General features: G+C 33.3%; 3 protein-coding genes and 1 long non-coding RNA gene across 12 annotated transcripts; 2 read left to right on the top strand and 2 right to left on the bottom strand.

The window, feature by feature from the left end:
* The first annotated feature begins 549 nt into the window (after nt 1-549).
* On the top strand, nt 550-6,617 carry LOC111895053 (disease resistance protein RPV1). 7 transcript variants are annotated; one of them, XM_023891173.3, is made up of 7 exons: nt 552-781; nt 1,095-1,170; nt 1,307-1,856; nt 2,496-3,663; nt 3,759-3,946; nt 4,046-4,076; nt 4,157-5,238. In XM_023891173.3, the coding sequence occupies exons 4-7, from the start codon at nt 3,541-3,543 to the stop codon at nt 4,790-4,792; spliced, it is 978 nt and encodes a 325-aa protein (XP_023746941.1). In that variant the 5' UTR covers nt 552-781; nt 1,095-1,170; nt 1,307-1,856; nt 2,496-3,540; the 3' UTR covers nt 4,793-5,238. The 7 variants fall into 7 exon arrangements, 6 of the variants coding, with proteins under 6 accessions (XP_023746940.1, XP_042758621.1, XP_023746941.1 ...); XM_042902693.2 differs by adding an exon at nt 6,482-6,617 and having other exon boundaries at nt 553-781; nt 3,759-4,076; nt 4,157-4,597; XR_006192591.2 differs by having other exon boundaries at nt 556-781; nt 3,759-3,936; nt 4,157-4,708.
* On the bottom strand, nt 5,267-6,896 carry LOC128125834 (uncharacterized). The gene is made up of 4 exons (XM_052764112.1): nt 6,696-6,896; nt 6,387-6,596; nt 5,967-6,056; nt 5,267-5,722 (listed from the first exon to the last, which is right to left on the bottom strand). The coding sequence occupies exons 1-4, from the start codon at nt 6,894-6,896 to the stop codon at nt 5,414-5,416; spliced, it is 810 nt and encodes a 269-aa protein (XP_052620072.1). The 3' UTR covers nt 5,267-5,413.
* Nucleotides 6,897-7,018: 122 nt separating this feature from the next.
* Nucleotides 7,019-14,525, bottom strand: LOC111895052 (uncharacterized). Of its 3 annotated transcripts, none has more exons than XM_052764098.1 (9): nt 14,079-14,525; nt 9,864-11,603; nt 9,699-9,786; nt 8,932-9,609; nt 8,444-8,491; nt 8,219-8,327; nt 7,604-7,676; nt 7,303-7,395; nt 7,019-7,229 (listed from the first exon to the last, which is right to left on the bottom strand). In XM_052764098.1, the coding sequence occupies exons 2-4, from the start codon at nt 10,550-10,552 to the stop codon at nt 8,938-8,940; spliced, it is 1,449 nt and encodes a 482-aa protein (XP_052620058.1). In that variant the 5' UTR covers nt 10,553-11,603; nt 14,079-14,525; the 3' UTR covers nt 7,019-7,229; nt 7,303-7,395; nt 7,604-7,676; nt 8,219-8,327; nt 8,444-8,491; nt 8,932-8,937. The 3 variants fall into 3 exon arrangements, with proteins under 3 accessions (XP_052620058.1, XP_052620059.1, XP_052620061.1); XM_052764099.1 differs by lacking the exon at nt 14,079-14,525 and adding an exon at nt 12,732-12,869; XM_052764101.1 differs by lacking the exon at nt 14,079-14,525 and having other exon boundaries at nt 7,303-7,368; nt 9,864-12,091.
* On the top strand, nt 12,133-14,470 carry LOC122198274 (uncharacterized). Its single transcript, XR_006192592.2, has 2 exons — nt 12,133-12,226; nt 12,801-14,470. It is a non-coding gene; the product is annotated as an uncharacterized LOC122198274 (long non-coding RNA).
* Nucleotides 14,526-14,836: the final 311 nt, after the last annotated feature.

A 14,836-nucleotide genomic window follows, 5' to 3' on the forward strand; every position in this document is an offset into this window, starting at 1 on the left:
AAATGATGTTTTATGCATGGATTCTTCCAATAGTATGGATAAGGTGTCCTTATGGCATTGTCGTCTTGGACATGTCAACAAGAAACGCATAGCCCAACTCCAAAAGGATGGAGTGTTGGAGTCATTCGACCTTAGGGAAGATGACACATATGAGTCTTGTTACTTGGAAAGATGACTAAGTCACAATTCGCTGGTACGTACGAAAGGGGTGAGGGTCTATTGGACCTCATACATACTGATATGTGTGGACCGCATATAAAGAAAAAATAATTAGGGTACAAACATAAAAGATTTGTAAATTTTTATTTTTATTTTTTTAAATTTTAGTTATGGTGAATTGGAAACCCATTATCAAAGACAACAATCACAAAAAATAAAAATAAATAAATAAATAAAATACAAATTTCGAAGACCAAGGAACAAAAGTCATAAAATGAGACAAAAACCTGCAAAATTTTCCAAATATTATCGTTGTTAAAGTCTTTGACGTTGACTTATATAATTTCTTAGAATTTTCCCCAATTTACCATTAAATTTCTTGGAATTCTCCATATCTCCAGAAAATAATAAAAAGAGAACACCATCGATTTTTAAGGCAAAGGAGAACCATCCCCATCTTATCCTCTTTAGCTGTCTATCTTCCTTCCTCGTTGGTTCGTCATTTCCATGCCGACAAACAAACCTCTGTAATTTTCAGTCGTCATCTTTCTCAGGCTCGAGACTCGTCACTGGTTGTTCGTTCTATGTCATCGCTGCTTCAAGTCTGCTTGTCTTCCTGTCGGTAGGTAACTATGAAGTATAAAGGGACATTCTTATAGTTTAGCTTCACATGTTGTTAGATAATTTCATATCATAAATTACATCATAATCCTTTTTTATTTTGTTCACAAATGATTGAATTTTTTTTCTATTCAATTGCTGTTGCTCAATTAATTCTAGAGAGTTTGAAATTGAAACCATAGAAAGGTCATGGCTTGTTAGTTTCAAAAGCATATCATTTGGATCAAGCCCATGAATGAAAGTCGAAATCCTTTAGATGTATGCTAATACTAGATCCAGTGATAGTAGATATTAATAGTTTCGAATTTATGTAGAGGCATTATGTACTAGATCCCTACATTGGAACACAAGGGAGGAAAGCCGGTGAAACCAACTTTCATAACCGATAAGGTGAGGAAGAGTTTCAGAACTTACTAAGATACACCCTGTATATAAGGAGAAACTTTAAATAAATAAACAAAATTGTGGGAAAGGTGAAGAGTCATCAACTCATTACTAATAATGGTTGTTCTATCTGAACTTCCAGAAGGATCTTCATCTTCTTCATTAACTCATGGCCATAGTTCACCAACTTGTGGTCGTAGTTCATCAACTGATGGCCATAGATACGATGTATTTTTAAGTTTTAGAGGTGTTGACACTCGTCATAGTTTCACTGATCACCTTCATAAGGCCCTCATTCATGCCAATATCACTACCTTCTTGGACAATGAAGAGATTGAAACAGGAGAAGATCTGAAACCAGAATTGGAGAGTGCGATTAAGGCATCTCGGGCTTCTATTATAGTGTTGTCTAAGAATTACGTGTCTTCAACATGGTGCCTTGATGAATTGGTGTTGATCCTTGAGCAGCGTATGACATCCAACCATATTGTCATCCCAATCTTCTATCATGTGGAGCCCACCCATGTCAGGAAGCAGCAAAGTAGCTTTGGAGATGCAATGGCTAAGCATAAACAAACAATGGAGGCAGAGACAAATGTAAATAAAAGAAGTCAATGGGCTCAAAAGATGGACCGATGGAATAAAGCGCTTATAGAAGCTGCTAATTTAAAAGGATATGATGTTCATGGAAGGTAACAACTTTAATTATATTTTCATGCACTTTTGATTTCTTTTTTATTAAACGCATGAAATGTCAATAGAATCTTTTGCCTATGCTTTTCAATATCATCAAATAGCTCGGTGATCTCCTTAATTAATACATATACATAGATTAACATCATGATAAATTTGACATGTTTCTGTGCATTTAGTATTTTATTATCAGGTAGTTCTTTAAGATAACCTATTTTAAGTTATTTTAATATGTTTTGAACCAAATTTTGAACAGTTTGATATGCATCTACTATCAATTATGTTAATATGTTCTTACCTGTGAGTAGTAGAGGATAACCTAAAACTGGCATATATTTTTCAGACACATACAAAACCACATTGATAGTTAAGTTTGATGGTCCTATAGAAACATGGTACAAGTTAGTTGGCCCATTAGTGAAATTGTAACATGTTGGTGGATTTGGCTTTATCATACATAAATATTTACGACCTTATACATTAGGTGCTAATCCTATATGGTGTTGATGTGAAGAATTTAATTAAAAATACAGCTATGATATACTTCTGATTTAGATCTTTGGATAAACTACATCTCCAAATCTAGTTTGTTAGTTTTGTGTATTGTGTTTTGTAACTCTTATTAAATCAAGTTTCAGGCTAGAGACGGAATTTATTGAAGAGATTGTGAAGGACATCCACCGTAGGTTACATGTACGCTCAAGGAGTGTTCGGCAACAACTTATTGGGATGGAATATCATATTAAGTTCATCACTTCATGGTTGAAATATGGATCCTCACATACGGCAGACATACTCACTATTACGGGAATCGACTGGATCGGGAAGACATACTCACTATTACGGGAATCGGCTGGATCGGGAAGACATCGTTAGCCAAACATATCTATGACCTATATTGGCATGAATTCAGCACAAGCAGTTGTATTGAAGATATCAGTAGGAGATGTGATGGAAAGTTTAATGGGCTGCTTGATATACAAAAACAACTCTGGGATGACATTTCAAAAAAAAAAGTTCAATTCAAATTCATAATGTTTCAGCATACACCTCAAAGATAGAGAATGCATTAGCCCGCAAACGGGTCTTTATAGTTCTTGATGATATCAATACTATTGATCAGTTGGATGCATTACTCGGAAACAAAGGTTTTCATCCCGGAAGCAAAATTATATTAACAACAAAGGAAAGATGGATAACACAGAGTTTTGCACTATTCAAAACAAATATTAAACCTAAGCATGTAGAACGCTTCCGTAAAGGCTTATGTAGGACTGAATCATGCCAGCTTTTGTGTTCCCATGCATTCATGTGCAACCATCCCAAGGCAGGTTATGAAGAGGTGTTAGAGAAGCTTGTGAAGTATTGCCAAGGACATCCATTGGCTCTCAAAGTTTTGGGCAAGTCGTTACATAATCGAGATGTAGCTTACTGGGAAGGGTGCATACATGGGCTAAAAAAAGAAACAAATTCATACATAAATAATGTCTTGAGAATGAGCTTTGAATCTTTGCCATCTAACAATGATAAGGAATTGTTTAAGCATATTGCTTGTTTTTTTGTTGGAATGGATAGAGATGTTACCGAAACAATATTAGAGGCATGCAATATAAACACGAGATACGGAATCATTAATCTCATTAACAGATGCCTTCTTAGTATAGGACGGAAAATGAATTTAAGATGCATCAGTTGGTTCAAGAGATGGGAAGATTCGAAGTACTTCAAGAATCACTTGACAAGCCATGGAAGCGCAGTCGATTATGGTGTCATGAGGAGTCGTTCAAAGTATCAAAGAAAGAAAAGGTAAGAGCCTTTGTAACCCTGTATAGTTGTTAGTAATGTGCATATTTAAAGTATTTTGTATTGTCTAATTTTTGTTGGATTTTGGTTCTTCTTAGGGTAAGGGAAATATTCTAGGCCTTGCCTTGGACATGCGAATGGTTGAGAAAGAGAAGTCAGGTGCATCATTTGAGTTAGATACGTTGAGTAACATGGATAATCTGATGCTCCTACAACTCAATTATGTGCACATGAATGGTTCTTATGAAAACTTTCCGGAAGAATTAAGATGCTTATGTATGCATGGGTACCATTTAAATTCTATACCTTTAAATTTACCAATGGAGAATCTGGTTGCTCTTGACATGTCATATAGTAATATTGAATCCTTTGTCTTTTGTGATAGTAATCCACAACGACATGAAAAGAGACAAAAGGTAACTTATCTTCCATTGTTATTATTCCATGTTGATTGGGTGAAATTCACTATTACTCTAACTTATCCCTATTTCAACAGTTAAGCGGATCATGCTTAAAACAAAAAAGGGTACTTGGATCATTGAAGATTCTTAATTTAAGTTTTTGTAAACAACTTCGTAGTCTTGGTGACTTTGACCAACTCCCTGCTCTTGAGAGGTTAATAGTTAGGAATTGCATTGGTTTGAATGAGGTTTGTGAATCAATTGGGCAATGTGTTAAACTTGTCTTAATCGATCTGAGCTACTGCAACAAGCTTGAAAAAATTCAAAAAATCACAAGCATGTTAGCGAATGTTAAAATAATGTTCCTAGAGGGTTGTAATCTTGGGGAATCACGAATCAAGATTAGGGATATTGATTTACAAGAAAGGCTCAAGGCTAACGACATTGACGTAAATACAATAACCTCTTCCTCTGCCTTTGGGGGTGCTATACCAAGTGATTTGAAGTTCTCTGCATTTTCTTTACCTAGGTCTTTAGTAAGTTCTCTGCACTTCAGTTGCCTATCCATGCTAAAGCATTTATATTTAGACGGAAATCTTATCGATTCCATGCCCATTTGTGTGAGAACCCTTCCTAGGCTTGAGATACTTAGCATGACAGTACAAAAAAAATGTCAATTAGTAACCAAAACGATATGGTCACTAACAATAGAATGCATCGTCACTAAATGATTTAGTGACGAAAATTCCGGTCGACACTTTTCGTCACTATAGGTCCGTCACAAAACCGATTTAGTGACCAAATATAAATATGGTCACTAAATAGTGACTAAAATATACTCGTCACTAAATCTGTGACAACCCACTTCGTCACTAAATGTTGTCACTATTTTATCTACTTAGTGACCAATAAAAGTCGTCACTGTTTAATCCGATTAGTGACCAGAGAAAATGGTCACTATTTAATATGATTGGTGACCATAGAAAGTGGTCACTGTTTAATCCGATTAGTGACCATAGTAGGTGGTCACTGTTTAATCCGATTAGTGACCATACCAAGTCATCACTGATTTATCCTATGAGACACAAAAAGGGGTCAATAATTAAGAAATTATTGAAATATTAAATTTCATTTTTAATATGAAATATAACAATATCCAATTAGATAAAAGAAAAAACAATCCTATAAATTTTTACAATACAACAAAAACCAAATAAATCTTCACATTTATAATATGAAAATTAAATGTCAATTTTTAAAAAAATCCATACATTTTATCCAATATTTCAAACAACAAAATATAAAGATCAACCGGGTGAAGTTCATTTAATAAGAAAAGTAAGTTCAATTGATCAATGCAATTGAGATAAACGTGAAAGCTCACTCATCATAAATTCCATTTTCTTATTTTGCTCCTCTCGATATTTGATCTGCTCTTCTTGAAATTGTAGTTGCTCTTCTTTAATTACAGGAATTTCCTCCTCCACGGCTTTTGATTTTTCCTTTTCCAGTTCCAGATCCATTTGTAACTTTTCTGTGCCTAAAACTTGTTTTGTCGAAACAGAACGCCCTTTTATATATCCCGGTATACGATGTAGTTTTTTCATACATATTTCAGCCGGCGAACAAGAAGAAGAAGCTTCCTCATTTAGTAATTCATTCTGCATAACAAAACAATTTAGATTAAAAGTAAAACAAATATTATTCATAAATACGTCAAGATATTAAAAATACCCAAATTTCTCCGGCCATCTCATTGACCATTTGATTTTTCTTTTTCGAAAAATGCCCAATCTTGTAACGTTCAATGAATGATACTTCTTCTCCTTCTTTCTTTTTTATGTTTTCAAAAGGAAGAAAACTTTGACAATGCAATGAAAGATTTAAGTTAAAAAAGTAGCTTACCATGTCAACAATCCTTGCAATTGAAATTGTGTCAACCGCGGGTGGAACTTGATTAAATGATTTGTTCTTCTTGTTTCTAATGCTAACTTTCTACAACAATTAAACAAGGGTTGTTTCTGTCATATTTGCAAACCAAAAAAAACAGGGACCGTTTATGTCATTTGTCCACACTATTACATAGGGACCATTCCTGTAATTCTACAAAGTAAAACATAGGGACCATTTCTGTAAATTTTGAAAAATAAAAAACACAATGGTTGTTTCTATCATTTTCTCAAACCAAAAAACACATGGACCAATTTTAAAATTCTGCAAATTGAATAGACAGGGACCAATTATGTAATTATGCAAAGTAAAAACTCAATAACCATTTATGTCATTTTACCATTTCTTGATATAATTTGGAAAAGAAGTAAAAACCTGAAATTCTTCGCTTGCAAATTTTTGATATAGTTTTACCCAATCAACATTGATTACACCATTTGGAGGATGATTGATTGCTTCCTCTTTTGTAGAGAACTTTTTGAAATGAAGGTGCAACCTATATTGCCTGTTTTTATGTTGGTTCGCCAGTTGTGTATCGATAGCACGCACCATCGAGCGACAACTTGGATCGTAAGTTGAATTTTCCTACATATAGGTATAGCAATGTATTCTTATTTATATGTTTAAGAAATAGCAATGTATTCTCATTTATTGTTTCTATAAAGAGAGTTGATAACATCATACCGTGCATTTAGTGATAATATCATACTTCAACAAATCTGGTTGGTTTTTCCAAGTGGTTCCATCAAATTTTGCATGATCTCTAACTACACATCCACCCTTAGTGATGAATTGTTGACTATCTTCCCCAACTATACGACCAACACATTCATCAACTTCAAAAACTAAATTTGCCTTTATTCGAGCGCCTCTTTTTAGTTTCATTCAAAGCTCTAGATTCTTTTTGAGTATTAGACATGCCTACATAGATTTAGTCAACAAGAAAAATGACTGATTATATAATCATATACATTAATCACATACTATTTTACTTCTAATCAACGTACCATGAAAAGTTGAACCAATGTTCTCATCTCGAAAAGAATCAACTTCGTGTTCCTCTTCTTCAAAATCTTCCTCATCGTGGTTCAAACTAGAAACTTTTCTCATATGACTTTGATAGGGAGAAAGTGACTCCATTGTTTCATAAGTAGGCAACTCTTCATCTTGCAACATGAGATTAGATCTCTCCAATACCCCTCTTCCAGGGCCAACTATCTAAATAACAATAACACACATTTTTAATTTCATGTAAAGTGGTGTTATCAAAAGTCAAAGTTACAGAAAATACCATCTTTGAAAAATTAGTATTCTTCAACTTTTATTGACTTGGCTTCTCTATTCCCCGATGTTTTTTCTGATCCATCAAATGTCTAGTCAAACACTGCATAGCAAACAAGACCATAAAGAGTACATAAAAGACATTATATTCTTAAATAGCAATGTACTTTTCTGAAATTAATTTTTTTCAGATTTAAATGGTACTTTCTAGAATTCAAAATCACCGATACCATTATACATTGCTATAAAAAAGTAAAAATAAGAAAATACATTGATATAATACATGAAATTAATGTAAGTTGATTGCTTACTTCATCACGAAGGTTAGATGCCTCCTTTTGGCCACCCATATCTTTATTTACATGTCCAATATCCTTTGTAAACCTAAAAATGTAGACTTGTAAGGTTACATACTAATTTCACTAAAAACAACACTCGAGTCCTAATATAAACATTAATACAATACATAAAGTTAATGTAACTTTTCTTTCTATTACAACATTGTACTTTCAATTGTTTCTTATTAACGCATCATAGTTTTATTCTTTAAAAATATATACTCAATAATACCAATGTTAACCAAATACAAAGCACACTTTTATTAGAAGAAATGAGAATATGATGCTATAAAAAACAAAGTAAAAAAAGTACATTGTTATGTCTTGCATGTTAAAGAAACTAAACTTTATCAATGTTTTAATATTTTACTAGAACTAAATTTAATAGTAGTTTAAAACATGGTTAAATAAACAAGCTTCTCATAACATAATGGTAATTCAACAAGTGGGAGGTTCGCATTGATCCATAACAACATTTTACATGGAATGTATGAAAAAAATTACCATTTTACCCTTAAGAGTTACATTTAATTTAATTTTCCATTTTAAATGGAAAGTTATACGAAAGAAGTTGGGTAAATTTGTTACCTATTTTGACTGAGTGTGTTGCCAGTAGGTGGCACAACTTGTCCTGTTCGCGTTCGAACAGATACAAATGGTCTTCCAGATAATCTTTTAGGAGTCATTCCCGACATAACTGCATAGGATTAAAAATGAAATATTTTGTCTCAACAAAAAAAAAATGAAATCAAACTAAATTTCAAATAAATACATACTTATTATTATCTTTTTATCACACAAATAAAAGGTTACCTTTTCACTAAAGGCAATCTTCTTTCAACTGATGCAACTCTGAAGATGCTACAAGAACAAATACTTAAATAAATTAGTAAATAAATGTGTTTAATCATACATCATCAAGGTATGAAGAGAGAAGATAAAGAAATGAAATCAAACTAAAGATCAAATAAATACATAGTTATATTGTAGATAAATTGCATTTATAAGAAAAGGGAAATACATTGTCGTTATTCTAATCTTGAAAAGAGCACAAAGGCTGAACTTTTATTCTGAACTTGAAAAACAGCAAAAAGGCTGAACTTTTATTCTGAACTTGAAAAACAACATAAATGTTGAACTTTTATTTTGAACCTTTATTCTTTTGCTACCATTTTATTTATGCCTTCCATTGCACTTGTTTAAGTAATTGTAAAATCTATGAGTAAAAATATTTTTATCGTATTTCCTCATTTTGTTGGACAATTGATTCATTATCCATTTTAGCATAAAAATATAAATACCTTTTACTAAGAACGGGCTCTTGTCATTGATGTACTTGCCTTTGTACATGTTTTTTGAGATATATCATGCAATGCAATGGTTAAGGCATCCACCACTTCCAATGGGACATTATCTCTTGTTAAGGATAATTGGTCCATATTCAAATCAATATTTAGATTTAGATGTGGCTCATGTTCTTGATGTACTTCTTCCATCATTACATGAACATCATACAATGCACGAGGGGAACTACTTTGAACCACATACCAATTTTTGCCCAATTTTAAATCAGGAGCATAAAAAACTTGTTTGGCTTGTGATGCAAGTATGTATGGTTGATCTATGTACCATTTTTTGGATGTATTCACACTTCTAACTTTGGATTCTTTGTCAATTCTTAGCCCTTTCTTATCACCGACCATAAACCAATCACACTTGAATACTAACACTCTTTTATTTTCACCCAAGTATTCAATTTCTAACACTTCTTGTAATATCCCATAAAAATCAATAATGTTTTCCCCATGAACACCTTGCACTACAACTCCGCTATTTTGAGTTTTCCGATTCTTCTCACGACTTTGTGTGTGGAACCTATACCCATTGACCAAACATCCACTATACTTGTTGACATAACGTGATGGCCCATGCGACAATATATGAGTTTCGTATTCAAACAACTTTGGCCAAGAATTAACCTAAATAAAAATGTATACCATATTGGTTAACAAGAGTTTAAAACTCCCATATTAAATTAAAAAAAATAAACATCAAATGTAGTTCTCACACGTTGGCGAAGCCATGATGCAAATTGTTTTTCATGACGTTCATTTACATTGTCAGCATTTTCTTCCTCTAGTTCAACTTTGTGTGAACTAAAAAGTTAAAAATTAAGACTTGTTATTATATGAAAAAAAAAGGAAGGTATCATTACATAAAAAAAATCACTTACGTTATTAGTTCCTTTATTTCATCACAATTGTTTAGAATATATGTATGAATCTTCTCCAATTCATTTTCACTCAAATCCTGTGATTTTGGACTACCTAATAGGCGCCCTTTGCATGAAAAAATGGAAATTTCACCATCACTATCCATCATTTCATTGTTGCGCTCAACCTTATTGAAAAGCGTGTCAACATCATTCAAATACATAGAACAAAAATTCAGGCATTCCTTGTCTATGTATCTCTCAGCAATACATCCTTCTGGATGAGCTTTATTCTTGACATATCCTTTTAAAGTACCCATTTTCCTCTCAAAAGGGAACATCCAACAGTATTGAGGTGGGCCTGCGATCTTGGCTTCATATGGCAAATGAATCAAAAGATGAACCATGATGTCAAAGAATGATGGAGGAAATATCCACTCCAACTTACATAATATGAGAATAATTTTTTCCTCTTGTTCTTCTAAAACATCTAGGTATATACTTCGTGTGCATAATTTTTGGAAAAACTCGCTGAGTTCGTACAACACAAGTCGAACTTCCTTTTTCAAACAACCCCTAATTGATAAAGGCAACAACCGTTGGATGAAAACATAAAAGTCATGACTTTTCATGCGTGACAGCTGGAAGTCCCCCCCCCCCCCCCCCCCCCCCCCCTTTAATGCATCTAGATATATTCGAGGCAAATCCATCCGGGAACTTAAGTGACTTCAAGAAATCTAATATCTTTTGTTTCTCTTCCTTTGTCAAATGGTAACAAGCCATAGGCATTATAAATGAATTGCCATCTGGTTGTAAATGTAAGCTCTTTTTTAATCCTTTATCCATTAAATCCTTGCGAGATTTCCATGTGTCCTTTGTTTTATTCTTAATATTGAACAATGTGGCGGTCAAGCTTTCTGTCACATTCTTAACAACATGCATGATATCAGTGTTGTGTCTCAATTTTAGTTTAGCCCAATATGGAAGCTTAAATCATTTCCGCTAAATCGAGGCTCCTTGCAGTCGTCATTTGGACAGTGGGTATGAGACGCATATTGTTTTCGATAAAGAACACAGTCATTAACACATGCGTGAATTTTTTCTCCTTGAAAACCCAAATCACGTATGTATTTTTTTGCTTCATAAATTTTTTTGGGACTAATGATGGAGTTGGCAAGGCTTTTCTAAATATATCAAGCAAAGCATCAAATGATTTGATGGACCAACCACTTGTTGTCTTTATATGTAAAATTGTAACAATAAACGAAAATTGTGAGTAACTTTGACACCCTTCATAAAGTTCCCGGTGCGCTTCATCCATCAATCTTCAGAGGCCTTCTAAATCCTTGTCTATGGTACATGAGGAATCACCACTAGCTTGCCAATTATCACCCCAGTTACTTTGACCTATGTTATTTAACATCTCATCAAGGTCATCATCATTTAAGTCATCACAAGCCCCATCAACTTCATCCATTGATATGTCATCATCCGATGTATCATATGACTCACCATGATATATCCACCTAACATAACTAACAACAATTCCTATTTGCATCAAATGTGAGAATATAGCTGTTCGGTTATGATGTCGAAAATTATTGCATTTTTTGCAAGGGCATAGAACTTTTGACAACACTTCTCTATCGCGGTATGCAAAATTAAGGAATTCATTTACACCCAACTCATATCTTGGGTCCTTCATCCTTTGAACTATATTCATCCAAGACTTATCCATATGATCTGGTAAAAGAAAATTTCCTGAAAATGGCATAAATGTATAATGACAGTGAAATAGAAAACTCAGGTGGGGTTGTTAAATTAAGCAATAAGTTAATCTAAACATTGTATATGAGATAGAAACTAAAATGTATTACTAACTTACAGATCTATTAAAGATAACTAGCATGCCAATTAATCTAAAGTAGAATCTGAAAGTTTTCTTAATCATTTAGAAAGGTTTGTCACTACAAAATAATGCAAGAAATAGCAACATACTTTTTTCATTTGTTTATTTATTTTACAACTTTACTTCAGTTTATTTCTGTAAAAACTTTCAAAGTAGAATGTTGTAATTGTGTAAAATTTTCAAAGCATTATGAGAAAAAAATGAAAATACAGTGTTGTATTAGAAAGAAAGGAAAGCAAGATGCTACTGTTATAATTTATACACAAAAATAAATGAAAGAAAATTGTATTTGTATTTTGATGACATTGCTCAAATTGATAAATAAATCAATGGAAATACGTTGCTATTTTTAGCATTTAACTTTTTCTTTAAAACTGTTATATTATTGATTATATTATTAGTAACTTACTAGAGATATGATTCTTAGGTTCATATGTATGTGGATGATTGTGAGAAGGTTACTACTCATTATCAGGTAAAAATTATACAAAAATTTAATTGGAATAATATGAACATTTCATGTAGAATGGACCATTTTGCCCCTATCCTCTTCAAACCCAAGATGCACAAACTCAGGTTTTGTTTGTAGGGAAAGAAAAGGAGATGACAAAAATGGAGAAGGGCAAAATGGTCATTTTCATGATATGTGTGTCTATATAGTATGCCCTACAACTATGAAAACATAAATTTACCGTCACTAGGACCATTTCTATTACAATTTACTGTCAAAAGGACCGTTCTAATTGATGTTACAAAACAATATCTTCATCTCTTTAACAACATTGTATTATCATTAGTCAAAACATATGTTTTTCAAAACAGAGACATATCACATAATCAAAGGGTATTATAATTAGAATTGTGCAGCAACATTGTTTTCAAAATGACGACATCATTAAAACATATTTTTTTTCAAAACAATGACATAATCATGTACTTTGTAGATATGGTATTAATAAACCAAAATAATCAGTTCATACCTGATGCTTATGGTTTGTAAGTGACTACAACTGAACTCATAAGCAATATCACTTGATATTTTGTGACAGGTTCGTGGAAACCTTCTAAACATAACCACAAGAAAAAAAACTGCACTAGATATAGCACAATATAGATTTGGGCTTCCTTAACCATTTCTGCAATCTTGTTTTTGTGTTATGAAATGGATGAATTGATTAGATACAAAAGGGAAAGAGCTACTAGAGAAAAGACCGTTTTGCAGACACAATTCTAAAAGCACTCCACCAGGACGAAAAAGCGGACCCCATCAACTTGAAAACCAAAAAAGGAAATGAATCAAGAAAATGAAACTTAAAGAAAACGAAGAGGAAGTGTTGTCATTGTTAGACCCTTTTGTTGGATTGTTATGCAGTTGCTTAAGCTCAAAGTATGAAGATAATAGAAAAACTACACTTTTTGTTATGATGTACGAATGTTCAAGCATAATGTCTGGTGAAATACGAAAATTCCCTGAAGTTCTTCATTTATCTTCTAATGGCATCATATATCTATCAAATGAAGTAATGGCAAAAGAAAAATCCTTACATTCACTCATTACATTTGAAGGCTTTTCAAGAATTCCTACCCCTGATTACATATTCGAACAGAGGTATCTCAGGGTTTTGCATTTAGGAATCAGGTAAATGAGAAATCTGTCTAAGTTACCTGAAGAAATCAGGTACATGAGAAATCTTAGACATTTGAATATCCATGGGTGTTGCTCTTTTTATCATATGCCACTTGGCATGGGTCAGTTATGCCACCTAAGAAGACTCAACACGTTTCTTGTGGGCCAGGGAGTCCAAGTAAGCGAGTTACAAGAGTTGAATCTTTTAGGAGGAGAGTTTAGCATAAAGGGTCTTACAAATATGAAAGATTCATTTCAAGCTCAGAGTGCAAACTTGAAAAAGAAACATAATATAAACTGTTTAAATCACTGAGTAAAGAGCTTAACAAGAGGGAAGCTCTAACAGAAAGGAAGAAACAAAAGCCAAAGCCTTCCGTGATATGGTCCAAAAGCAGAAAATCTCAACTTATCAAGAAAACTGAATTGATTCCATATTATTATATTATCCAAAAAAGTAACACAAGAACAAGAAATAGTAGGAAAAATATGGCATCACATCATATTGTAGGGCTGGTGGAAAATTCATGGGAAAGGAAGGTTAGTAACTTTGTCAAATAGAACAAATCATGGCATACAAGTGTATATATGAGAAGGTGATTCAATTTAATTCAATGTGATTGTAAAACTCAGTTAAGCCTAGAAAAAGAAGTTGATAGTCACTCAATCGATTGACTTATCTAATCATGCGAGTTTGGAGTACCTGTTTGGCTTCAACTTTGACTCCGAGTAGAGAACAGAAGTGCGTCAATAGGAGGGCGTGGAGGACGATGGACCGCCGACCAAGAAAAAGAAGTTTTAGTCACTCAATCGATTGACTTATCTGATCATGCGAGTATGGATTACCTGTTTGGCTTCGAGTTTGACTTCGAGTGGAGAACAGAGGTGCATCAATGGGACGGTGTGGAGCGACAATGGAACGGAGGAGATGGACCGGCGACGATGGGTAGGCAGCGATGGACTGGAGATCTAACAAGGTCTGGTCGCGCAGGCGATCGGAGATCGGAGGTGGGAGAGAAATTAACTGTGGAGTTATCGTGAAAAAGTGTGGAGGATGCTTTGAACGAGTGGGGAGCTGTGAACTGAGGTATCGATTCGGGGCAAAAAAATGTGTTGAGTCGATTTAGGGCACAGTACCCTTTATCGGTAGTTAAATTAGTTAGCTTGTTTATCCTCTTTATATATATAATTAATTTGGTCAAATTAGTGGTCAAAATTAATCAAGTCAATTTGTAAACCTATTTTTCCGACAATATTAGACAATTTTTTCTAAATCAGGTACAATTTTAGTCGATATGGTATTATTTTTTCTTCATTTTGAGGTAAGCTTCCAACAATTTCCAGCATACAATTTTTTTATTATATATATTTTGAGGATTCAATTTTGGACCTGATTTTGAAGTTCCATATCATGACTTTGAGAAGCCTTAGCAATTTTATCATAAATTTACGATAGTGTTC

The sequence above is a fragment of the Lactuca sativa genome, chromosome 1 (genome assembly GCF_002870075.4).
Source record: "Lactuca sativa cultivar Salinas chromosome 1, Lsat_Salinas_v11, whole genome shotgun sequence".
In the NCBI taxonomy this organism is placed as follows: Eukaryota; Viridiplantae; Streptophyta; class Magnoliopsida; order Asterales; family Asteraceae; genus Lactuca; species Lactuca sativa.

What these genes read in the sequence shown, in the direction of transcription:
- LOC111895053 (XM_023891172.3), top strand. Translation starts at nt 3,541, where the DNA reads ATGCATCAGTTGGTTCAAGAGATGGGAAGATTCGAAGTACTTCAAGAA. An exon ending in AAGTATCAAAGAAAGAAAAG is followed by an intron (nt 3,664 to 3,758) that starts GTAAGAGCCTTT and finishes GGTTCTTCTTAG; the next exon opens with GGTAAGGGAAATATTCTAGG. An exon ending in GACATGAAAAGAGACAAAAG is followed by an intron (nt 4,077 to 4,156) that starts GTAACTTATCTT and finishes CTATTTCAACAG; the next exon opens with TTAAGCGGATCATGCTTAAA.
- LOC111895052 (XM_052764098.1), bottom strand. Translation starts at nt 10,552, where the DNA reads ATGGATTTGCCTCGAATATATCTAGATGCATTAAAGGGGGGGGGGGGG. An exon ending in GAAATAAAGGAACTAATAAC is followed by an intron (nt 9,787 to 9,863) that starts GTAAGTGATTTT and finishes TTAACTTTTTAG; the next exon opens with TTCACACAAAGTTGAACTAG. An exon ending in CATCATGGCTTCGCCAACGT is followed by an intron (nt 9,610 to 9,698) that starts GTGAGAACTACA and finishes ATTTTTATTTAG; the next exon opens with GTTAATTCTTGGCCAAAGTT.
- LOC128125834 (XM_052764112.1), bottom strand. Translation starts at nt 6,896, where the DNA reads ATGAAACTAAAAAGAGGCGCTCGAATAAAGGCAAATTTAGTTTTTGAA. An exon ending in TTGCAAGCGAAGAATTTCAG is followed by an intron (nt 6,057 to 6,386) that starts GTTTTTACTTCT and finishes TAATTGTTGTAG; the next exon opens with AAAGTTAGCATTAGAAACAA. An exon ending in TTGCAAGGATTGTTGACATG is followed by an intron (nt 5,723 to 5,966) that starts GTAAGCTACTTT and finishes TTTGTTATGCAG; the next exon opens with AATGAATTACTAAATGAGGA.